This window comes from Squalius cephalus (genome assembly GCF_949319135.1).
Source record: "Squalius cephalus genome assembly, chromosome: 17".
Lineage (NCBI taxonomy): Eukaryota > Metazoa > Chordata > Actinopteri > Cypriniformes > Leuciscidae > Squalius > Squalius cephalus.
In genome coordinates this window covers 13750596-13776945 of record NC_137138.1, presented here as the reverse complement: position 1 = coordinate 13776945, position 26350 = coordinate 13750596, and the positions used below count along the sequence as shown (strand labels likewise).

The 26350-nt window shown below is 40.4% G+C and overlaps 1 protein-coding gene and 1 pseudogene across 6 annotated transcripts in view; one reads left to right on the top strand and one right to left on the bottom strand.

The window, feature by feature from the left end:
- The window catches only part of rimbp2a (RIMS binding protein 2a), a 68097-nt gene extending 62776 nt beyond the window's left edge, over window positions 1–5321 (bottom strand). For 4 of the 5 annotated variants that reach the window (XM_079846798.1, XM_079846799.1, XM_079846800.1 and 1 more), the window contains exons 1-3: window positions 5102–5321; window positions 248–274; window positions 49–177 (exon numbers count right to left, since the gene is read on the bottom strand). In XM_079846798.1, coding sequence (XP_079702924.1) covers window positions 49–174 — 126 coding nt within the window. In that variant the 5' untranslated portion in view covers window positions 175–177; window positions 248–274; window positions 5102–5321. Of the gene's footprint in view, window positions 1–48; window positions 178–247; window positions 275–511; window positions 529–5101 lie in introns of those variants that run through there. The other variant, XM_079846797.1, reaches the window with a different exon arrangement.
- A 3352-nt stretch (window positions 5322–8673) lies between these two features.
- Window positions 8674–24884, top strand: LOC307144771 (dynein axonemal intermediate chain 1-like; annotated as a pseudogene). Its single transcript, XR_013824106.1, has 11 exons — window positions 8674–8728; window positions 8834–8951; window positions 9048–9088; window positions 9188–9430; window positions 10104–10193; window positions 10278–10359; window positions 10548–10567; window positions 12649–12861; window positions 14015–14190; window positions 15158–15320; window positions 24771–24884. The product of XR_013824106.1 is annotated as a dynein axonemal intermediate chain 1-like (transcript).
- Window positions 24885–26350: the final 1466 nt, after the last annotated feature.

The window sequence follows — 26350 nt, the reverse complement described above, 5'->3', positions numbered from 1 at the left end:
TAAGGAGCCATTGGGGGCATAAAACACCATCGAGCCAGGATTACTCACCTTATTTTGCGCACAGGGATGAATGGCATCTCGTGCTGCTATGAGTGACAGCTGTCGCTGGATCCACAGCAGTTCAGTCTGTGACTGTCTGAGAAGCCGCTCTACATCAGTCCTTTGACCTCGCATCTCCTACCACACAGTGAATTGGTTAAAAATTTGCACAAGCACAAATATAAAGTATGATGCTTTAAAAAAGTACCTGGACGCGTTGGTCACACTTCCCAAACTGTAAAGTATCAAATTCATTGAATAAGATATTTAACGTCAAAACAAAATATTAATATACTGTCAATGTAAATAACGGTAGACATTTTCTCAGAACCAACCCGTTTTGTTCGCCATTTTTGCAATTAATTTTAACCAGCTGGTCTCAAGAAGATTATTTTTAGTGGGTGTATGAAGAGTTCCCCACAAGTTTATTATTTTATCTTTAACATTTTTTAAATTAAATTAGTTTCCTTACAGAGTGTGTTGTGATATATTTGATTGACCCTTTTCGTATGTCCGGGTTTCAAGCGGAAGTCGTTAGTCGGGTAAACTTCGAGAGAGTAGGCCTGGCCTACATTAAATATTTTTGCGTTCCCCTTTGCTCAAATGGCAAAAGAAAAACTCCACAATATTGTTTAAATAACTTTTTTTTTTTTTTTTTTAAATAAAGAGAGATTGATAACGGCAGTCAGAAGAGATAATATGTCAATTGTAACGTCATTGACATTTTAAAAGCCTTTTTAAAGCAAATAAGTGACTCTAAAAAATCTAACACCCAGCAATGTGTAATTTCTTTGCATCTCCTTTCGAATACAACATTCAAATTACTAGACAAAAAATTATATCCTGAGAAAAGTGGATTTTGAGGGGTATAGCTCCATAGACCTCCATTCATTCTGCACTCGTCCTGTGAGCGCCCTCATATGGAAACAGAGTGGAACTGCAACCAGTTCAGAAGCCGGAAGTTTACTGAGAGTGGAAGTTCTCCCCTTATTAGACATTGGCCCCCTGTCCCAAATGGCACACTCCAGACTTGTAGAGTCCACACTTTGGTGACGTCATGTAGTGCAGACCTATAGGGCCCTTGGCGCGAGTCCACGAGGGCGCATTGAGAGGTATTTTTGGGACAGACTCGATCGTCACGCCGGAAATAATATTTTCTTCTCAACCATGTCAACAATTGTCCATGAGCGAAATCTCCTCCCATCCGTTGTCTGATTGGCCTTTCGCAAGGATTCCTGGGTAGTTAAAGTGTGTGGAGCCTGCATCTATGCGGGCTTCATGGAAGACCGCTTCAAGGGTACAAAGGGGGCGCTGCTGAGCACACTTCAGAGCGTTAAAATGCTGAATGGGATGACCTATGGACTCGTAGACTCGGCGAGCACGCGCAATTTAAGTCCACGAGACCGAAAGTCCTCATGAAGTGCGCCATTTGGGACAGGGCCTTCCTCTGATGAGACCATAGGGTGTCCCATTTGTAATTTTAGGTTTCAGAAGGGTGCTCGCGAGCGCCCCCCTCTGCGGTCAATATGCGCCCTAAATGCGCACTTTTGCTGAGTCCGTACTGATGCAAGCTCCAAAGCAGACTTCTTCCCAGCAGTCACAGCCATACTATGGTCACAGCTGCGTTACATCACAAAACTGCGGAAGACCGCGAGTGCTTAGGGTGCCATTTGGGACAGGCCCCGAGTCTACTCCGATGTACACTTGGATTTCCGGTAAGCCACTTTCGCTAATCATATTGTGAACTCGTAGTTTTGTAGCCTGGTAATACCAAACTCTGCTACTTCGCTTTGCTTCGTAGACAGAGTCTGGCATGGCATAATTGAAAAGCATTTTCTTTCTCGCGGGGGGCGCTTGTCTGAAGTTTAAAATCATTGGTTACCCGTAAGCCAATCACATAACGTTTGGTTATGGCGTGTGTTATGCGCATGCTCAGCCGCATCTAACTTCCACTGTAAACACATGTATGATGCGAAAACAAAACCATCGAGCGAAATACCGGAGTGAACATGGCTGTGAACGACTTTTGCAGATTATGTGAAGTAAATCTACGCATCCACGGTACAATCAGCGTCTACGTCTTAAAATGGCCGACTTTCTGATCCGTGCCCTGACTACTGAACTAGAGAGCTGATTTTGAGACACACCCATTAACTCTCTTGTTTTGTTCATAGAGTGGTGCAAGTATGACTTCACTTTGTAGGCCAAGTGGCCAACCGGCAGTTAGCATAACGCTGGTTCCCTCGACAAAAAAGTTTATGATACTTGCACATTTTGTCCATCAAGATAATTATCACAGATGAACACAACTTTTATGAATTTTGAAGCCTAAGTACAGTCGCCAGAAGTAAAAAGCTAAAGGTAGACTATAAACAAACTACACCACAGTCCCACTATTTCAACGTCACCATCACTAAGCTTCCGACAACGCTCAGTTTTTATCTAATATACTGAGCTTATCTTTTCAGCGTGATGACGTTTAATCTCCTTGACAGCCTCTGTAGTCCCATTTAGCCAATTTTTAGCAACCGCATTTTTCAAGACATGTAACAGCTTAAAAAAATCAAGAGTGGGGTAATACTGATTTTGAAAGTGTCTTGAGCTTGTGTTCACCACAGACTTTATTTCAACCATTTAACCAAAACCCCATTCAAAAAACCCATTGACTTCGGGACGATGGAACTCGTTCCCGCGTTTTGGCCAACAAAGTGATGTCATACCTGCACCACTCTAGAATCTGTTGAATGAATGAATGATTCGACTCACTCATAAAAGTAACTTGTCGCCTCCCACTAGAGTAACATGTAAAGTCTCAGGAAAAAAACACTACCCACCACTAATGAGATCTGTCTGGAACAGGCAACAGCGTTATTTTAGAATTATACTGTATATATAATATAATAGGCTAGGCTACTATTATAGTATTTATTAATATATGGATTTTTTTAAATGTCTTTAGTTTTAATTTTATTTGATTTCAGCTTTAGTTTTAGTAGGCTTTTAGTAAGTTATTTTACTTGAGTTGCCAAGGCAACATTTCTAATTTCAGTTTTTCATCTAATATTTATATTTTATTTTATTTCAGCTTTATTTTAATTATATTACTTGTATTTCTGCTAGTGACGTGGCAGAAAGAAATAGAAAGAGTAGACTAGTATGCTAGAATGCTATTCAGAACTCTGCACTCATTGATATAAATATGAATGGAGGTGGCTAGGTGTGAGGAAGGACAGGGAGATCCCAGCTGCTTCGTGACAAGAAAACAGCTGCTCTTGCCCTCTGCCCTGCTCCCAAGACCCCTACTGAGACACATTACTTCTGCCTGTATTTCATCACGTCACCACGGACAGCATTGAATTTGAGACTGATACGTCACCTACTCAGACAGAGCAGCTACTGTATTAGAGGTGACAGGTGACCCAGGACAGTGATGAGGCCTTAGTACAGTCCGAGACTAAATACATCCATGATCTAGCATTTACATTCCTGAATAACCTCTAAATTAATCACTATTTACCATTTATACACTGCATTAACTGACTTAAAGGGATACTTCACCGATTTTTCATATTAAACTATGTTATTCCCTTAACTAAGACGAGTTGATGCATAACTCTCTCGTCTCAGTGCGTGCACTCAATCGCTCTGGCGTGCGGCGACACTTTTATAGCACTTAGTTTAGCCCAGTTCATTCATTAGGATCCAGACAGAGATGAAGCTAGAAGCGACCAAACACCTCCACGTTTTCACTATTTAAATACAGTTACACGAGTAGTTACACGACCAAGTATGGCGACAAAATAAAACCTGGCGCTTTTCTAAGCGGGTAAAAAGGATAACTATAATGTGTGGCGGAATAGCACTGGGAGCACTTCGACTCGGCGCAGTAAAAAGTCACGCCTGAAAAATCCTCTCCCCCTCTCCCTCTCACTTCTGTCATTAGACTCTCCCTCTCACTTCTGTCATTAGAACCAACGTGACTTTTTACTGCGCCGAGTCGAAGTGCTCCCGAGTCCCAAGTGCTATTCCGCCACACATTATAGTTATCCTTTTTACCCGCTTAGAAAAGCGCCGCGTTTTATTTTGTCGCCATACTTGGTCGTGTAACTACTCGTGTAACTGTATTTAAATAGTGAAAACGTGGAGGTGTTTGGTCGCTTCTAGCTTCATCTCTGTCTGGATCCTAATGAATGAACTGGGCTAAACTAAGTGCTATCAAAGTGTCGCCGCGCGCCAGAGCGATTGAGTGCACGCACTGCGACAAGAGAGGTATGTATCAACTCGTCTTAGTTAAGGGAATAACATAGTTTAATATGAAAAATCGGTGAAGTATCCCTTTAAAATTTTCCTTTTGCCATTAATTGTAATAATCTAGTGAAATGTTGTATGCACAAGGAGTCTGACAACAGCTGATGCTCCACACAGAGATCTGATCTCACCATCATTGAGTCTGTCTGATTACAAGAAACAACAAAACTGAGACAGACTAAATCCAGAAGAACTGTGGCAACGTCTCCAAGACGCTTGAAGAAACCTTCCTGCAAAACTACAGTAAGGTACTTGTGAAAAAAATGCTGTGAAGTGAGGTTGCTTTCAAAATAATGTCATAAATATATTTTATTTTTCACTTAATTTCTATTAACTGAATCAAATCAATATTTGGTTTGACCACCTTTTGCATATAAAACTGCTTTTGTCCTAGGTACATTTGCACATAGTTTTTCAGGTAGCTTTGCAGGTATTGGTTTCTTCAAGGATCTTGGAGATGTTGCCACAGTTCTTCTGGATTTAGTCTGCCTCAGTTTTTTCATGTAATCACAGACAGACTCGATGATGGTGAGATCAGACCTCTGTGTGGATCATACCGGCTGTTGACACCCTTGTGCATACAAAAATCTCACTGGATTATTACAATTAATGGCAAAAGGAATATTTGGACATGTAAACTGATATTTGTCGTTTTTTGTGAAAATACTAACGCGCCTAAAACTTTTCCACAGTTCATATATATATATACACACACATACACACCCATTCATGGGTGTATTTTCCCTTTCCTTACCTTTGATGTCTGCTGGTTCTCTCTTCTTCTCTTACTGAGGCCCTTTTGAGAGCAGCCCAACTCAGTGCGGAGGAAAACCGTGTGTTCTGTTACATTCTGTTACCAGTACAGTAGAGTCGAGTGCAAGTAAGACCTTGACATTTTCTCCAAGGTTTAACAGGGTGTGAATGTGAGAAAATGTCAGAAATGAGAGTAGCATAGAGAGACTGCCTGTTCTCCATGGTGTGTATCTACGCTGAAAGATGCAGAATAAACCTGCTTTTCATAACACAAACAGCAGAGACACAGAGTCATCTTCCCCTCCTGCCGCTTCCACAACAGTCACTACTTGCTGATTGACCATATGGCAGAGTAAAGATGGACAGAGATGAGTCAAAATGAGCAATGAAGGAATAAGGAAAACCAACAGACTTTTAGCTCCTTTGCAATGGATTGTTCTCACTTGTCTGATATTATGTTTAAACACCTGCAAGTCAGTTCTGCAGTATTCTACACAATGGCATCCACTTTAAAAAGCTGTATAAAGCTCCTATAGATCACTAATAATTTTACATGGCTCATGTTGTCGGGTAGCCTGCCAAGCCAGACCTACATCAAGATGTTAGGTCTGGCAACTCACCATAGACACGGCTCAATCCGAGGGGCGGGATAAATGGCTGTCTTTCAAATTCACTCTGCACACAATAGGATAGCGCTACAACCAACCAGGGGTGCGTTTCCCGAAAGCATCGTTGGCCAACTATGGTCGCAAGTTCATCGCAATGTCCATTGAACTCTATTGGTAACGACGGAACTTGCGACCATAGTTGGCCAACGATGCTTTCGGGAAACGCACCCCAGAGCGTTTTCCCAACAGCGGAACTAACATTAGTTGATAGATTCAACTTTTGAATCTGGCCGGCAAAACTATGAACACATCTTCCTTTTTAAAGAATGACTTAAGTGCCGTTCTTTGCTCTTTTCTTAAAGAAAAACTTAACTCCAAGTCCTCCAGAGTCGCGGCCAAAGCCGATTCGAAAGACTATTCTCCAGCAGCAGCTCTTCTTTGTTTTCAAGTAGCAGGGAACCGTCGCAACTCTGTCGTCATTATGTTAAGCCCGCCCCGCCTACTCTATACACGATGTGATTGGCCTGACCCAATTTAGGTTTTTACAGCTCTGAAAGTCAACGGAGAGTTGCTAGACTACCCTGGCTGCAAAATAAATTTTGCTGCCGCTAGGGTGCGTTTAGATTTCTAGGCTAGTTGTCGGGAATTTTTTGTCTACAAAAATTTCTTGGAAAGATATTTTGTGTTTTGTCAGCAGAACAATCCAAAAAACATTAAATAACAGTACAACCCTGAGGAGATGTATGTCTATCCCTCAAAACCTTGCTTTCATTCCTGTTAAAAATCAAAGATGGTGTTGCTGTTAATAAGGTCTATGTTGTTTGCATACTATGTATATCTATGGTTACAACCGTTAGCCGTTTCAGAGGAGTAATTGTTTTGTAAATTGATAAGGTAAAATAAGCAAAAAGGAAAAATGTCCGTTCCTCAAAAAGCAGCAGTGAAATCTGAACTGGTACGTTATGTTAATGATATTACAGCTAATGCAAATTCGTAATCCAAAGAAAATAGATGTATAGATGGCCTCGACATTAACGCTTGTCTAGGACAAGTGGATGTTTTGAAGGCGCAAGTGAAAGAGAATTTTACTTAACTTTAATGACAAAAAATAACTAGGGAAGCATCGAAACACGAGAATGATTTTGATTTTATTACATTCAATGTAAACAGCGATTGATGAGGGATAGTGTATTTCTGCTAACAAGGTTGCATTGTTGAGGGAGGCTCGCTGCCCGTCTCAGTGAGAGACTTTCGTGGAGAAATGAAAGCAAAATAGCATAACAGCACACACAAGAAACATACTGCGGTAAAAAAAAAAAAAAAGTTATTTTTATTTATAACATATGATATAGTTAACAAAACACAAATAAGGAAGCTGTTCTGCTGAATATCATCACGATTGCAAATGTTACATTGAATTTATTGTTCAATAAATAAGAAATAAATAATAAGTTGTTAACTTGTAAATATTAAGTTAGGCTACTTTCATTTTTAGACACAATATTGACTGTTTGTGTTCTATTTCAGACAAAAATAGTTCCAAAGGAAAACACTCAGCGCTGTGTTTTGAATGTTTTGGCATTTTGAACGAACGAAACTAGTGCAAAATCAGTTTTTGTGTGTATTTTTAGTAATTGTTGGTTTGGTGTATTTGAGTGCTCATTGTTACAATTACACCGCAAAAGTTCAGTGACATTTTTATTTGTGCATGGTAGAAAGCAAATACTGATACTGACATAATGATATACAATAAATGTGGAAAATTGAACTACACGATTCAGGGAGCAGGCTACACAGTGAACTCCGTGAAAACGCTACTTAAGCTCCGCTGCTTTCTTCGACCCTCTCTGTCTCTGGTCCTGGGCTGTGCTCACTCAGTGTGCAGTGTGAGAGGGGGAGTGGCCAACGGCTAGAGCGGCAAATGCCAGTGTGTGTTTCTTTTACCGATATATATTTAACTATATCTTTTGCATTTCTAATCCAAACAACGTCAAACTTGGCACTGCACTATTTTCGCCCTTCATTCAAGTCAACTGCTCGGTTCACACAGAGTAACTATAGCTTAGAATGATTTGGCAAAAACCGACTTCATACAATAAAATGCAATCTTTACAGTCTATGGTTAAGAATAAGGTAAATAAATGTTGGCTGTGCTGCACTGTTTCTTTCTCTCTGTTCATTCCGGTAAAAGGTCTACAACAGGTCATTTATTAGACAAAATATATATATATTTGTGAAGTTTTGATAAATTTGCTAATGTCTTAACAGTATTTCTATGTGAAAAAACACAATTTCTTTAAAAAAAATAGCATTTTATGATTATTTTGTTAAATGGTTTTCTTGTTATTTTACATTGGAAAATTTACAGTATTTCTGTCATTTTAGAAATTGTTTGTATTTCAAAAATACAGGAAATATCTGTAAAATAAAACAGTACAAATTCCTTTAAATTAATATTATTTTTTACAGTGCACAGCTAAGGGAGAAGATGGTACTGGCAGGATTCAAGTGAGGAAGTGCGTAAACCTTCGGACCTGTGATCTCACTCCTAATGTCACATTATAGTGATGTTGGGATGATTATTTAGGCCTATACATGTTTCTTGTCTTATTTATTTCAGACTTTTTATCCAGTTAGTAATTAATGCTTTGTCACATATCTTTTTCAAGGAATTGTCTTTTGTCCTGTAGGAGGAGGCCTCAGGTCTTCAGAATTTTACCTATAAAGTGCGTAAACCTGAAGAGGACCTGTGGTCTGTGGTCAACATTATGTCACATTATAGTGATGTTGGGATGATTATTTATCCATGTTTCTATTTCTTTTGTTCAAAAGTGATCAAGAAAATGATTTGTCTTATTAAGTTTAGAGTGTGATTTATTTGTTTAAAAGGTTAGTTAAAAGGGAAAAAAATTCCCTCTTGTGCTTCCAGAAACATGGCATATTCCAACTAGCTCATGCAGTCAAGATGATGGACCATGCAGTGGTTCAAAATATACATGGAGACATAGACATTACAGATGGTATTTAGAGAAAACATTTATTTTCACTGCTACACCATTTATTTTGGATTTCTGACGGATGGACATACATTAAAAATGTTTAAAAGCTTTATATCCAAATCTCAGATTTCATGTACTTTGAGGATGCAGCTGATGAATTTCGAGGAGAGAAGGGCACTCTTCTCCCGCTTTGGAAATTCCAGTATGATAAAGCCAAAGGACTGTCTGTGACTGCCCTCTGCTGGTGAGTTTCATACTTTATTAAAACAATGTTTTTTTGAGTAAAATGGGAAGCACTTCTTTGAGTGACGTTTGTATTCGTTAATTTTTAGGAGTAGCCTACTGAATACAATGATTTGTTCGCTGTTGGTCTTGGGTCATGTAAGTTTACTATTTACTCTTACTCTGAGAGAAAACCTTAGACAAGGAATCATTTGTAAGCTAAATGACTCTGAAGTGTGTTTTATCTTACCCCTCAAGATGGATATACTCATGAGGATCGTGGGGGCATGCTTCTCTTTTACACCCGGAAGATGCACACTTACCCAGAATTCATCTTTAACACAGACTCTATGCTTAATGTGCATAGACATCCACAAACAACTGTCCGACCTGGTGGCTGTGGGTTTGAATAATGGCTGTGTCGCAGTGTACAGCCTGCTGGAAAAGAGTGATCAGCCCATTTATAACAGCACAGCCAGCTCCGGGAAACACAAAAGCCCTGTGATGCAGATATGGATGAGGATATGACCATGGAGTCATGGGTAAAATAATAACAGTAAACCATCATGACCAAATGGAGCTGTATGTTCAATACAATGGTCGGAATAGAATACTACTCTTGCTAGTTCTGTAATATGAATACTACTCTTACTAGTTCTGTAATATGAAGTATATGCAGTACTGTATACTGTGTTTGTGCAGTATGCACTATTTTTTTAAATATACTTGTATACACTATACTGTTCAAACAAAAATTTTTTTTGACAGATTATTTTAATCAAAGAATTTTTTTTTTTATCATAGTTTCCACAAACAACTGATAAGCAGCACAACTGTTTCCAACACTGATAATAAAAATAAATGTTTCTCAAGCACCAAATCAGCAAATTAATATTAATATTGATTTCTGAAGGATCATGTGACACTGAAGTGATGGCTATTTAAATATAATATTTAACTGTACTTTTGATCAAATCAATGCAGCCTTGGTGAGCATAAGAGGCTTTTTAAACATTAAAATATATTACCAACCCCAGTTCTCATGTGTTGTCAACTTTTGAATGGTAATGTATTTAAATAAATACAGATTTATTATTCAGTGCTTGAATAGTTTTTGTGATTGTTGGTTGATAAAAAAAAGTCTTGGCTCTGTGTTTCATTGTCTTCGTTACAGGTAAAGTGGCAGAAAGACGATTTGGACAGTAATCACAACTTCATCTCTGTGTCCGCTGATGGACGAGTGGTGTCTTGAACACTAAGAGAGGTACAGAAGGAAATATCTAAGTGTTGGTTCTAAAACAAGTCCTTTTTGTAAGAGGTTAATTGATGCCAATCATTTGGACTTCAGCATGAACTAGTCTTCACAGACATCATCAAACTCCCAGCCATGGACAAAGTTCCTGATGACCTTAAGGATGTCATTGCTACAGGTATGAACCACATTACTTTATTTGTTATAAACACATACTTCTCAAGCAAGCTTCTAATCAGTTCCATTTATGTTCATATCTGTTTTTAGAAATCACATAGAACAGAAAGAAACAGTTAAAATGTCAAATGCAATAAAGGTGCTAATGGTGTAAAAATCGCATGCACTAATGTATTATCCTCACTGAAGATATTTTCTCTGTGGTTCTAGTTGGAACATCTTTGGACATTCATAAACAATATGACTGTTTTTTTCTTGTTAGTCGTATACCATCACATCCAATATGATCGTTTACACCAAGGACAGTCATACAATCATTCAGCCAAACATTGCTTTTATATACAGTATATATACTGTATATATCGCATTAACAAATGCCCTGTGAATATCTGAAGTCTTGAGTCATTTTGCATTTAAACTATTTATTTTGAGACACCACACAGTTTTGTTTCTCATCTCATACCACGCGTTGGTCTGTATAACTTGTTTTGTTCTAAATTACAAACATCACAGGCAAACACATGTTCTTCTTTAAAATTTTCACTCCTACTGACTCCCAACATCCCTCCACTTCTACAAAACACATTCACACACGTTTACTTAGTTATCTAAATGGGGATATTCCATAGACTTCTATTAATTAATTAGTTATAAATACTGTAACCTAACCTTAACCCACACCCTGACCTTAAAGGTCCCGTTCTATGTGATCCCATGTTTCAAACTTTAGTTAGTGTGTAATGTTGTTGTTAGAGTATAAATAATATCTGTAAAATTATAAAGCTCAAAGTTCAATGCCAAGCGAGATATTTTATTTAACAGAAGTTGACTACAAAAAACGGCTGGATTGGACTACACCCCTCTACTTCCTTCTTTAGTGATGTCACTAGAACCGTAACCTCCGCCCACAGGAACACAGGCGTATTGATGGCGAAATGTCAACAGACGTGGTTGATGTTTATCTATAATCGGATACCGCAAAAGTTTAATTCGAAGTTGTTAGTTTGCTCTGTCCATTTCACCACGGACTGTTTTTCTAACCTGGAATAATATCAAGCAGGCTTCTCTCAGCGTTTCATACTGACGAAGGGGACAATTTCAACTATATTCCAGCAAGCGGTAAGTAGTGATTTAATATGGAAGTAGCGATCACTCTTCACATCATTCGTTTCTCTTAGTAGGATGAAAATAATCTTACTTAAACTGTGATTAATATACAGAAAGCGATCAAAGAACAATCCCTTTCCAATCGCCCAAGCTGCTGTCGGTGACACAGCGCGAGTTTATCTGGACTCTTGCCAAAACTCGTTATGAAATCAATGACGCTGTTACACTTCACAACGAAGCTCTTACTGTATTTATATACCTCATGTTTGCATTGGTGAAATCATTAGTGAGAGTGCAGAAACTGCGTTGCAATGATAAGATCTTTCACGCGATCAACAGACTGTCATCTGCTCAATGCTCATCACTGCGACCTTTTATGTGATGGGAATAGATCTAAATACTTAAAAAACTTCTCACGATTCGTTAATCCAGATAGCTGTAATAGTAAAAACGTATAATAGCTGTAATAGTAAAAGTTTTCCAGATAGTTCCACATGTAATGCCAGATATTTCATATGCAAGCATGTCAGCCAATCACAGCAGTGGGCGTTTACACTGAAGTCTCACAGCAGACACGCCCCTTCAAACAGTGTTCAAACCAGGGAATGAAATCAGGCTAGGAAATATGCCTTTTATTTCTAAATTATAACAATTTTTGATCTAAAAAACATACTAACATTATAAGGGCACCCCTGGAAACATTATAAAATAATAAAAATAATCCATGGAATGGGACCTTTAAAAGAAAACTTTCTACTTTATTTACTTTTTACACACACTCTCACACACACACACACACACACACACACACACACACACACACACAGTGCTTTTAATTTAATTCCTCTTATCAAAACAGTGGCATTTGCCATGTGCATGAATTATAAAAAATAAACATCTATGTGACATGCAACAGCCATTAAAGCTAAACAGATGCTTGCAGATTTTCTTTTTTAAGTTTTATATATATGCATACGTATATATTTTTAATTAAAAATAGCTAAACGGATGCTGCAGGATTTATGCTTTAAACTTGATGGATCGTGCTTGGTCGTGCAAACAATATCCAGAGCAGCACCAACAGATAATTAAGCAGTATAACATGAACAAGAGTGTTGTTGTATAAAACAGCATTTTTCTTCATGGTAATTTAACCAATAATGAGTTTGTTTGTCTTTCACAGGGCTCTAAATACATTTCTAGCACTTTCTTAGAGGCATATGATGCACACTTCCTCATGAGTGTCCAATGTGTGAGGTGGAATCCCTTCTATTCCAACGTCTTCATCTCCTGCGGCTTGGACTGGATGGTGAAAATTTGGGATGAGAGAATTAAGTATAAGCACTTATTCCCTGTAGCACTATATCTACAGCAGCCTTTTCCAACTTATCCTTCAGTTGTCTTAATTTAAAATGTCTTAATTGTAAATTTGACAAATCAATTAGACTGTCTATGTTCCGCAAAAAGACAACTTTGAGTTAATAATAATGAATGAATCTCTTGACTGCACATTTTGTGTATATGTTAGTAGCCAGACACATTCAATTTACAAATGACTATGCCACTCTTGCATAAAAAAAAAAAAAAAGGTGGATAGAGCTTTACCTTCTGAAGTGTTCGTAGGATCTGCAATGGCAGGATAAGCAATTACAAGTGTGTTCATATATTACAAGTTGACCGAAAAGATTTTACTGTAGACTTTTCAGCATCCTGTGACACCACAGACAACAATTTTGACTTGCCCCTCAGTTTGTGAAATTAAACATAGATTGTTTACATGACTGCATTTGCAATGAAAGTCTGGGGCAAGTTGTATAGAAGCTTGTTGTATTGTTAAAGCACTCACATTACCATTCAAAAGTTTTATTTTCTTGAAAGAAATGAATAGTTGAACTCACCAAGGATGCATTAAATTGATCTCTAGTAAAGAAATGTATAATGTTACAAAAGATTTCTATTTCAAATACATGTTTTTTCCCATTAAATAATCTAGAAAAATCACAGCTTCCACAAAAATATGTGGTAGTATAACCGTTTCAACCGAATGAATTTTTTTACTTGAGCACAAAATCAGCATATTAGATTGATTTCTGAAGTATCATGTAACACTGAAGACTAGAGTCATGGACACTGAAAATTCAGCTTTGCCATCACAGGAATAAATATATATAATTTAATTTTCCATGTGTTTTAATTTTCCCTTACTAAAATAAATATGTTATTTGATCTGTTAAGTTGATAATTGATCAACTTAGTCTCATGTTAACAGCTCTAAGAGAGTGGCAGGCGGCTCCCTGTACAGACATGGGCAGTGATATAAAGAGTATTGTCAGGTCTGGTGCTCAGACAAACGCCAGGAGATAAATTCATCTGTCACCTCAAAATGAGAAGCAGACTCCTTTCATTTGGATTATGTGGAACTATTGATTCAGACCCCCTTCTCTTTTTTCTTACTGATTGTGACAGTCTTGCCCCGGGGAAGTCCTGATGAGGTTTTAAAAAATGTCTCACTGTTATATTGTTTTGAGTGAGTACTAGCTCATCTGAAGTATTCTACTATTCCAGTAACAATACATGTCTCTTTCAGGTCTCCTGTGTTCACCTTTGACCTGAGAGCTGATGTGACAGATGTGGCCTTGGCTCCATACTCCTCCACTGTCTTTGCTGCTATCACCACTGATAGAAAGATAAACACCCAACCGACCCCTCTAATACAAACACAATGGTAAAATCCACAATATGATAAAAAAAAATATATATATATATATTATAATAATAACAAAAAAGTAAAAAATATAATAACATTAATAATACATTTAATAATCCCTCACCTTAAAATAGAAACTTTCTGGATACTTCCACTTAAAGCACATTTTTCATGATAATGATTGCTAATGAAACACAGTAGCAGGCTGACAGTGGGACGTCTTTCCAACGGTGCTTGACTGCATCAAGCTGCAGCACACACAAACACTCACATTCTGCTTGTGCGAGTAAAACATACATACAGTCAATTTAAACAAAAAAACATAAAACCAAAAGTTAAATGTCAGTCAGGTCCTGCCAGAAACTAAATAACTGTTATTGTGATCATTAGTGCAATCAAAAATAATAATTTCCTGCTCTTAAAATAGTAGATATCTATCCTCCCATGGAAACTAGAGTGTCTGTTGTAAGTAAATAAGTAAGTAAGAAAGTAAATAAAGATAAAAAAATAAAATAAAACATTTTTAGCCTAATTTTTGTAAAAGAACAAAGAGAAAAGGGTTCAGGACATAACAGGCCTAATTTGAACTTACATAATGACAACAGCTCAATAAAGGCTATGTCACGAGCATCATGTGTGCTACCATCTGCTCTATTGCTCTGACATTGACTTTAAATGTAATCCTACCTGATCTGGCTTGCTTTGGACTTCCTTCTGTCATCCTCAAGGGAAAGTCATTCTAAATGTGACAGATGCACAACAGCAAATATACTTTATATGTATTAAAAGTTAAATATAAATAAATATATATATCATTTATATTTAATTTATATTTAAATTATTTACATTTTACATATATTATCTTGCTTGCTGACACTCAGAGCCAAAGCAAGAGAATACATTATAGAGGTGCTTCACACTACATAAATGACAAAGACTACAACTTCCTGCTCTTCTTCTATTTCTTTCATGTGTTCGACCTCAGTGTCAACAAATATGAGGCTCTCTGCCAACAAATAGTGATGTCAAGGAAGAAAAGGCCTGTGAAAATCGAATTCAATCCTGTCAATCCCATCATCATCGTGGGCGATGACCGCGGCCATGTCATCAGCCTCAAGCTCTTGCCCAACCTCCGCAAGAAACCTAAGGTAAGTGATGCACTAATATTATGTATAGGCCTCCAATGAAATCACATAGCCTGGGAAAACCCAGACAACTTCCGGCAAATTTAGATTTGCTCTGCAAGTAGTCTGGCAAAGAGCTCATTCAAGCCCATTTCTAATCTGTTGAAATCGCGGCACCAATCAGAAACGTTGGGGCGGGCTTTACATGATGACGATCGCTCTGATTGGTTTTAGGTCTATCCAATTGCGCCCATTGAGCGACGTCCGTTGGTGAAGCGCAGCAACTTTTAAATGCATTATTATATTCAAATTGCAAACACATGAGGACAGTCTGTGATGAAATAACAGGAGGATGCAAATTGCAAGTAAAACTCAGTTTATTAAAGATGGTCAGAAAAAGACACAGGCCGGGGACAAACACTCAGGTGGTGATGAAGCAGGGACGAGATGGCGATCCGGTGGTGGTGCGGTGAACTGCGTGCTCGAGTGAAGACAACCAGGAACCGTGGAACATCAAACGACACGAAGAACTGACGAAATCCAGAACGAAGAATCTTAGCAGACGAGGCACAGGAACAGGACACACACCGAGGAACAACCACAACGATCTGACAACATGAGAGGGAAATTACTGGGCATATAAAGGGAACTGAGATTGATGACAGCTGGAGACACTAATCAACACAACGAGTAACCACACCCACACAATTACATTCACACAGACACATCAGCATGAGACAGCCGATTCATGAACCGTGACAGTACCCCCTCTCCTAGGAACGCCGCCTGGCGTTCCCAGACACCCTTACCTGTCGATTGTAATCATCGATAAGGGAGTGATCCAGAATGTCTCTAGCAGGTACCCAACTTCTCTCCTCCGGACCGTAACCCTCCCAGTCCACCAAGTACTGAAATCCGCGTCCCCTCCGTCTCGAGTCCAGAATGCGATGTACCGAATAAGTTGGTTCCCCATCTACGAGTCGCGGCGGGGGGGGAACCGGGGCAGGCGGATTAAAGTGAGAATAAAACACAGGCTTGATTTTGGATACATGGAAGGCGGGATGAATTCTCCTGTACGCAGGAGGGAGTTTGAGTCGGACTGTCACCGGACTAATAATTTTGGTGACAGGAAACGGGCCAATGAATTTGGGAGCTAACTTGTTAGACACGGAGCGGAGCGGAATATTCTTTGTAGAAAGCCACACTTTTTGACCCACGACGTAAACGGGAGGCTTTGACCGGTGGCGATCGGCCTTGGCCTTCATGCGCCCCCCTGCTTGGAGTAGAGTCTCACGGGCTCTAGTCCAAGTATGGCGACACCTCTGGACGAATGCGTGAGCGGAGGGGACCGCGACCTCGGATTCCAGACTAGGAAAAATTGGTGGCTGGTAACCTAAACTACACTTAAAAGGCGAGAGGCCCGTGGATGACACTGGTAACGAATTGTGGGCGTACTCCACCATAGAAAGCTGTTGGCTCCAGGACGACGGATTCTTGGCAACCAAACATCGCAACATTCTCTCGAGGTCCTGGTTGGCTCGTTCAGACTGACCATTGCTCTGGGGGTGATAGCCCGAGGACAGACTGACCGTGGCCCCCAGTAACTTACAAAATTCTCGCCAAAATTTGGATACGAATTGGGAACCTCTGTCAGAGACCACGTCCATCGGGAGGCCATGTAACCGAAAGACGTGATCTATGACTGTGACCGCTGTCTCCTTGGCTGAAGGTAATTTGGGCAAGGGGATGAAATGTGCCGCCTTCGAGAACCGGTCCACTACGGTTAAAACAACCGTCATGCCCTTGGAGGGCGGGAGGGCGGTGACAAAATCTAGAGCGATATGGGACCAGGGTCTTGAAGGGACAGACAGAGGTCGAAGTAGCCCATCTGGGGGTTGGTTAGATGTCTTACCAGTGGCACAGACTGAACAAGCCAATACAAAATCGTGAATGTCGCGAGCCATTAATGGCCACCAGAATCGTTGTTTAACTAAAAAACTGGTTCGCGTCACTCCTGGATGACAAGCCACGTTGGAGCAATGACCCCATCGAATAACGTCGGACCGTAACCCCTCCGGAACAAACAAACGACCCGGTGGGCAACCAGGCGGAGGCGTTACCCCTTCTAGGGCTGTCTTGACCCTCGATTCGACCTCCCATACTAGAGTGGAGACGACAATCTTCTCAGGTAAAATACACTCGGGAGTCACCGGGCGTTCGGAAGGATCAAAAATACGAGATAAAGAATCGGGTTTGATGTTTTTGGAACCCGGGCGGTACGAGAGAACAAAATCAAAACGTCCGAAAAAAAGAGCCCACCGAGCCTGCCTGGAGTTGAGTCTTTTAGCAGATCTGATGTATTCAAGATTCTTATGATCGGTCCAAACGATAAAGGGTACCCCCGAACCCTCTAACCAATGACGCCACTCCTCCAACGCTAACTTGACCGCCAACAACTCTCTGTTACCAATGTCATAATTACGTTCGGCAGGCGACAGTCGATGAGAAAAAAACGCGCAGGGATGCATCTTGTCGTCTGAGGAAGCGCGTTGTGAAAGAACTGCTCCTACTCCCACCTCTGACGCGTCGACCTCCACCACGAACTGACGTGTGGGATCAGGGGTGACAAGAATGGGAGCCGAAACGAAGCGACTCTTAAGTTTGGTGAACACTGCCTCGGCAGTGTTCGACCACCTGAACGTCGTTCGGGGGGAGGTCAAGGCGGTCAGAGGTGCGACTAGTTGGCTGAAATTGCGAATAAAACGCCGGTAAAAATTGGCGAATCCCAGAAACCGCTGTAGGGCCTTACGGGAATCTGGACTTGGCCAATCTACCACAGCCTTAACCTTGTCAGGATCCATGCGCACTCCCTCAGAAGAGATGATGTACCCTAGGAAGGGAACAGACTGTGCATGAAACGCGCATTTCTCCGCCTTGACAAAAAGCCCATTCTCTAACAATCTCTGGAGCACTCGTCTGACGTGTTGAACGTGTTCCTGGAGAGACGAAGAAAAAATCAATATGTCATCCAGGTAAACATATATGAACCGATCAACCATGTCTCTCAACACGTCATTAACGAGTGCCTGGAAAACCGCTGGACTGTTGGAAAGCCCGAAAGGCATAACCAAATATTCAAAGTGTCCTCTAGGGGTATTAAAAGCGGTTTTCCATTCATCCCCCTTCCTGATGCGAACCAAATGATATGCATTACGTAAGTCCAGTTTCGTGAAAATAGATGCTCCCTGCAACCTCTCAAAAGCTGAAGACATCAACGGCAAAGGATAAGAATTCTTTACCGTGATGTTGTTCAGCTCTCGGTAATCAATGCAAGGTCGCAGAGAACCATCCTTCTTCCCAACGAAAAAGAACCCCGCCCCCGCAGGAGAAGAGGAAGGTTGGATGAACCCAGAGGCTAGAGAATCAGAAATATATTTCTCCATGGCCTCCCTCTCGGGAACAGAAAGAGAGTAAAGTTTGCCCTTAGGCGGAGATTTACCTGGCAGTAGATCTATCGCACAGTCATAGGAACGATGCGGAGGAAGAGAAGCAGCACGAGACTTACTGAACACCTCCTTCAGGTCGAGGTACTCCGCGGGCACGTTTGACAAATCCGCTGCCTCACTCTGAAACACAGAACCAGACACAGAAGGACAGGCAGACAGTAAACAAGACTCATGACAGTGGTTACTCCAAGTGGAAACAGTGTTAGTGCTCCAGTCGACACGGGGATTGTGTTTGGACAGCCACGGGTGTCCCAAAACCACTGGTGCAAGTGGTGAGTCCATGAGGTGAAATGAAATGAGTTCCGTATGATTGCCCGAAGTGATGAGGGTGATGTTTTCAGTAGAATGAGTAATCCGGGGGAGTTCTTGACCATTGAGTGCGTTGACAGTAATGTGACGTGAGAGAGGAGTGATGGGAATCTGAAGCTTCAGTGCAAGTTTAAAGTCCATGAAATTACCCTCTGCTCCCGAATCCAGTAGTGCGCTGGTGCTGTGCGTCGATGTTCGCCATCTCAGTCTTACCGGGAGGAGGGTCGATGATGGTGATGAGGTCTTCTCGGCGGAGATCCCACCCGATAGTAGCCTCATACTTACTATCGGGCTTGCCCTTTTACCGGGCAGGCATGGATGTAATGGCCCGCCCGGCCACAGTAAAGACAGAGTCCTTGGGATCTCCGCCTTTCCCTCTCCTCCCGGGAAAGCCGAGCTCTCCCCACCTGCATGGGCTCATGGTCGAATGTGGGGCTGACCGCGCTCGCGCCGCCGGGTTGATGGTCCTCCGTGCTGGGCTGTGGGCGACTGGTACGCGTTAATCTGGTCACACGATTCAGACGAGCGTCAACTCTTAAAGCCAGTTCCACCAATCCATTGAGGGTCTCGGGTAAGTCCAGGGCATAAATCTCCTGTTGAACGCGGTCAGCCAGCCCATGCAGGAACATATCCCACTGCGCCTCCTCGTTCCAACGGCACTCTGCGGCCAGGGTGCGGAACCGGATAGAAAAGTCCGCCACCGAGCCTTCTCCCTGTCGCAGTTCGGCGAGTAATCTGGCCGCCTCCTTACCCGCCACTGCACGATCGAATACTCTCCTCATCTCCTCGGAGAGTGCCAGGAACGAGGTGCAGCAGTTGTCTCCGTTCTCCCACACCGCCGTTCCCCAAAGCGCTGCTCTCCCTGACAGCAGGGTCAACACAAATGCCACCTTAGCCTGTTCGCTCCGGAACGTGCGTGGCTGTAGAGCGAAATGCATGGAACATCTCGTGAGGAACGCTCTGCAAAATTCCGGCTCGCCGGAATAACCCTCGGGTGTGGGTAGGCGTGGCTCTGGGCTGTCTGCTGCAGCAGGCGCTGGTGGTGGGGGAACGGACGGCGTGGGGGGCGCAGTGGGAGTCCGTAGAAGTTGTACCTGTTGGGTGAGCTCGGACACCTGCTTCACGAGTGCTTGCACCGCCCGACCTGTGCCCGAGATGCTCTCCTCTTGCTGGTCCATACGTGAGATACTGTGAGCGATGAAATCGTTGATCTGGGACGGGCTTGCTGCATCCATGATCTGGTCAGATCGTTCTGTGATGAAATAACAGGAGGATGCAAATTGCAAGTAAAACTCAGTTTATTAAAGATGGTCAGAAAAAGACACAGGCCGGGGACAAACACTCAGGTGGTGATGAAGCAGGGACGAGATGGCGATCCGGTGGTGGTGCGGTGAACTGCGTGCTCGAGTGAAGACAACCAGGAACCGTGGAACATCAAACGACACGAAGAACTGACGAAATCCAGAACGAAGAATCTTAGCAGACGAGGCACAGGAACAGGACACACACCGAGGAACAACCACAACGATCTGACAACATGAGAGGGAAATTACTGGGCATATAAAGGGAACTGAGATTGATGACAGCTGGAGACACTAATCAACACAACGAGTAACCACACCCACACAATTACATTCACACAGACACATCAGCATGAGACAGCCGATTCATGAACCGTGACACAGTCTCCATGAAAGACCCACTGGCAGATGAACGTGCTACTACATTTCTCTCCGAAACGGTAGGAAATTAAATTCGATTTAATAGAGGATTTTAACTGTGACAAGATGATTGACAGGGCAGTTTACGTGACAGGATGCACGCGACAGACCCGTCCGATAAAGATGACGAAGTAGTATGTCCCAAAGCTTGCCTACTTTTTTGCTACACATTCAAAAGTAAATACATTTTTTTCACAAAAAGAGTACATACTTTTATGGCGTAGTGTAACTTAGGCGAATTGGGACGCAGCATATGGCTTTACACGATGACGATCGCTCTGATTGGTTTTAGGTTTATCCAACTGCGCCCAGAGGCATTTGAGCGACGTCCGTTGGTGACGCCCCTTTGGAAATGAGTTATTAATGAAGCTTTGCCAGACCATAACTCAGTTACTACTGAGAATGGTCTGGTTTTAACCAGGCTAGAAATCACATGCTTTATCGATCAGTGCTGTTTCAATCACTGCTGTGCTGAATACTTCATGTGCTGAATTGCTAAATCTGCATCTTTGTGACTGCTTCAGACATTCATTTACAACACACGCACAACCCACTGCAGTTCAACCCAGTTACTGAATGGCTCAGTTTAACTAAGTGACTTTTGATGAGAATGTTTCGGGAACACATTAACGTAGTGTATTGAACGTAAATTTAAATATCATTTGTTTGCCAGGCAATAAACATTGTAATTCCAGAATACAAATCAGTCAGAAGGAATGTACTGTGGGAAAAGGGCTTTCAGAACAAATAGATGGAGAGAAATAAATTACATGACTGAAGGTCTTTGAAGCTTTGCAGTGATTCCAGAGTGAACAAAGTCAAATGAATAATTCAGGTTCCAAATCTACACTACTGTTCCAAAGTTTGGGCTCGCTAAGATTTTTATTTTATGTATTTTTTTATTTTTTGTGTATAAGATGTTTTTGAAGAGGTCTCTTATGCTCACACAATGCCTGCATTTATTTTATTTTGAAATATTTGTGAAATAAATGTAGAATTTAAAATGTTTTCTATTTTGATATTTTTTTAAATATATTTATATCAGCATCCATTACTCCAGTCTTCAGTGTCACATGATCCTTCAGAAATCATTCTAATATGTGATTGAATGCTCAAGAAATGTTTCTTCTTATTATCAGTGTTGAAAACTGTTGTGCTGCTTAATATTTTTCAGGATTCTTTGATGAACAAAGTTCAAAAGAATAGCATTTATCTGAAATATATAATTTTTTTGTAACTTTATAAATGTCTTTACTGCATGTCACTTTTGATCAATTCATGCACCCTTGCTGAACAAAAGTATTAGGTATGTGTATACATCATTTTTTTAAGCTAATGATATCAATAACCCTAGACAATTGTTTCATTCCATTAACAAACTGCTCAAATATGTCCCTGCTTCAACTTTGTAATGTTCCTTGATTTCTTCAGCTCGAAGATTGAGTGTATTTGTAAATGCATTATCACTACTCCTCTGTCTGTTTCTCCTTTAAATACTTCAGATTTTTCAGGTATCTCTCTCTCAAATTTCTCTACACTGGACATTCATTCTCTTAGCAATGAGGTTTCACAAATGAAAGCTGCCACTTCCATTGTTGATCCTATACCGACTTGTCTGTTTCAGTCATGTTTTGCTTCTTTATTTCCTATTGTTCTGAATATTATAAATGACTCCCTGTGCTCTGCTGTAACCCCTGTACCTAAAAAAGCTAACACAGACGTTAATAATCTTAATAACTTTCATCCCATTTCCAATTTTCCTTTCCTTGCTAAACTTTTAGGGCGAATTGTTGCTTCTCAATTGCACTCTCATCTTACTGCAGACAATCTTTTTGAACCCCTTCAATCTGGCTTCCGTAAATTCCACAGCACTGAAACTGCATTAGTAAAGGTCACAAATGATTTGTTAATTGCTTCGGATTCTGGCTGTCTTTCAGTTTTGATCCTTCTTGATCTCAGTGCTGCTTTTGACACAGTAGATCACTCTCTTTTAATCAACCGCTTAGAGACTCTCTTTGATGTTTCTGATACTGCACTAAATTGGTTTTGCCTAAGTCATACCTTTCAGATCGAAAGCAGTTTGTTGTTATGGGTGGTTGCAGGTCTGAGGTTGGTGTGGTGAAATCTGGTGTTCCTCAAGGATCAATTTTGGGCCCTTTACTCTTTTACATTTACATTTTTCCACTTGGTCAACTTTTAAGATCACTTGGTCTTAACTTTCATTTTTACGCAGATGATACTCAGATTTATATACATTCAAAACCTGATAATAATGTGGCTGTTGCCTTTCTGTCTTAATGTATTTCTGAGATAAAAAATGTAAAAGTCTCAATTTTCTTTGTCTAAACAGTGACAAAACTAAGGTTATACTCATCGGTTCACCCCACGAGCTACTTAAAACTGGGTCTTTAATTTTAAATGTGGATGGCTCTAATTTAGAGTAAAAAAAAATAAAAAAAAATTGGGGATGATATTTGATGCTAAATTAACTTTTTATCCTGATATCCAGAATACAGTCAAAACATATTTTTTTCATCTTAGAAACATTGCCAGACTACGTCCTATGTTGTCATTTCCGGTGGCTGAAAAATGAATGAACATTTTTGTATTTTCTCGCATTGATTATTGCAACGCTGTACTTGCCGGGGTTTCAAAAGCTACTCTAAACAAATTACAGTTTGTTCAAAATTCTGCTGCCAGAATCCTGACTGGGACCAGGAATAGAATAGGGATCACATCACTCCTATTTTGGAATCCTTACACTGGCTCCCTGTCAGGTTTCGTGTTGATTTTAAAATTCTCATGCTTTCTTATAAGGCTTTGCATGGCCTGGATCCTCAATATTTGTCAGAACTTTTAATCCCGTTCATCCCAACGCGTGATCTCCGCTCCTCCGAAGCTGGTCTTTTAACTGTCCCTATGGGTGATAGGGCCTTCTCTTCATTTGCTCCAAAACTATGGAACTCTCTGCCCTCTTAGATTAGGCAAGCGTTTTTAAAGTGTTTTTTTTTTTTTAAAGCTTCCATACTCTTTTAGGGTAGCTTTTATTTGATTAACTTTTTTTTTTCTATACCATTTACTTATGAAACTCTTTTGATAACATTTTATATTTGTATTGTATATGTATTGAATGTACTTCTCTTTTATGAATGCTTTTCTTTTATATTGTTGTATTTCTCTTTTATTTTTTATTTTTGTGAAGTGCTTTGAGATTTAACTTTTAAAGGCGCTTTAGAAAATAAAGTTTATTATTATAAAGACAGTCTGAAGGTCTTTTTTTTGTTATATTATTTCCTCTGTTAAATTCAAACAGAAACTAAAGCAAAGACTAGCATTTCTCTGGAGTAAAAAACATCTGCTTAAGTCCCTTTGATTGAGACATCTCACTCTCTCTCAAATTTATTTCCCTAACAGCGCTCCCTGGTTAGGATTTGATGGATTCTATGAATAGCTGTAACCTTGAGCTACTTATTAGAGCTCATTGGAGATCCCTCCACTACAGCTCTGTGGATATCTGAACATTAGCATTCTGCTGAGCAAATTTAGCAGATGTTCTTGCAGTGATTACCTGACTCATGATTGTTGAAATTTTACCTAATGATTGACAGGAACTGAAGAGTGTTTAATTAGTGCAAGTGAATTTCTCTGTTGAGAAGCTGGTCTAGTCTGGTTTAGTTCATTACGGTGTTGATATGGTCAGTAATAGGAATGTCAGACAAATGTAATGTGAGAATAGAGCGAGTTCGCTACAGCAAAACAGGAAATAACACCTTGCTAACACCTCTCTCATTACCTCAGCCCAGTCGAGATGGAAACGTTTAAATGAGAGCTTCACACTGAGAAGTGTTTGTGATTGTTACTGGCACCCCTGGGTCAGTTCTCTCACTACCAGCAGCTGACTCATCTCATTCTCTTCATTTTTCTCTTTGGCTCTGCAGGAGAAGAAGGGTCAGGAGTTGCCGAGTGGGCTGGAGGTGGAAATAGCAAAGATGGAGCAACTGTTGAGCTTTTTTGAAGAAAAAAAAAAAAGACAAACTTGTATGGATATTTAATTTGTATTTATTACACATTCATTTCTCCATTTACTCTTTATTTAATTTTTCTCTCAATATTTTCATATGCATTTTGTATTAAAATTCCTCTTTCAGACAAAAAGCAGCACAATTCAGATTCAGACAAACCATGTTGCCTAATCCGTGGGTGAAATATGTAAACCGCATACTGTTTAAAAAGAAATTCTCTCATGCTGTCAGAAAGTCCCCCTATTAATTCCTCTGCGTACCGGGACGCTCTCCCGACTGGAGGGACATATCAGACACAGTATGAGCAGAGCTACCTGGATGTTACACACTATGGCCACCTCTGTGTCGGTGGACAGTCCCGTAGCAGAGATGGAGTCTTCTCATCACTGACACAGAGACAGCCTCTCTCAGATTAGCTGTCAGCCCCAGAAGACACTGCTCTGATCTGTGACCTGTGAAGCTCAGCGCTTCAAAGCCCTACTGCTGCTGTCATTATTTGTCACCCAAGGGTCCTCCTGATCATTTGAGCCTGTGTAATCAAGTGCGCCCTATACTTTTCAAATCTCTTATGTTCACAGATCAAGGACACAATGTGTTTTGGTGTTGGAGGAAGACTTTGACTCAAGTGCATGAAGAAGGTTTCTGCTTTGAAGAGTTCTTACTTTAAATGACTTTTACCATTACCATTGTTCACTTTCATCACCCAAAACCACCTGAACTCACCATTTGTTTGCCAATGGTGAGTTGCCAGACCTAACATCTTGATGTAGGTCTGGCTTGCCAGGCTAGGTGATTGTGCTGGGCAGACTCCATATTAATGCTTTCGAAAAATGATTGGTTGATTCGTAAAAATTGTGATTCCTATTTCATTACAATGGCAGGCCATTTGCTAATTTAGCAGATATTACAAACATTCCATGTCAGATATTTATGGAATATACATGCATGTCTGACAGATTTTGATAAGTGAATGGATCATTTTGCATGTGATGGCTCACACGATAAAATAATGTTTAGAAGTTGTGAAGAGTTTGACAGTTTTATTGAGAATCAATTCAACAGTTTGGATCAACAAGCCATGTACATTTAGTTATTGTGAAAATTGTAGACAAATGTAATTAATTGCACAAAAAACATGTGCCAAAGCACATTCATTTTGCTTAAAGGGTACATAACATGCACAGTTTCACCTAATCTCATGTTAATCTTGAGTACCTATAGAGTAGTAGTGCATCCTTAATATCTCAAAAAAGTGTTTAGTTTTATTATATTTAGAAAAGAAAAATACAGCTTTCCGATTCTCTCCGGAAAAAGCCGAGGTCCTGGAGGCGGAGCTATAGAGTTAAGCGGTAGTTCTTGATTTCCAGCAAAAGACAGAAATCTGATCCAGTTGTACTTACATGAATGGGGTCTTTTATCACTGGGACCGCTCCACGTTTTAATAGCAAACGATTTGCAAATCCAGCGTCGACCTGAGCCTTGTTAATAAAACATTC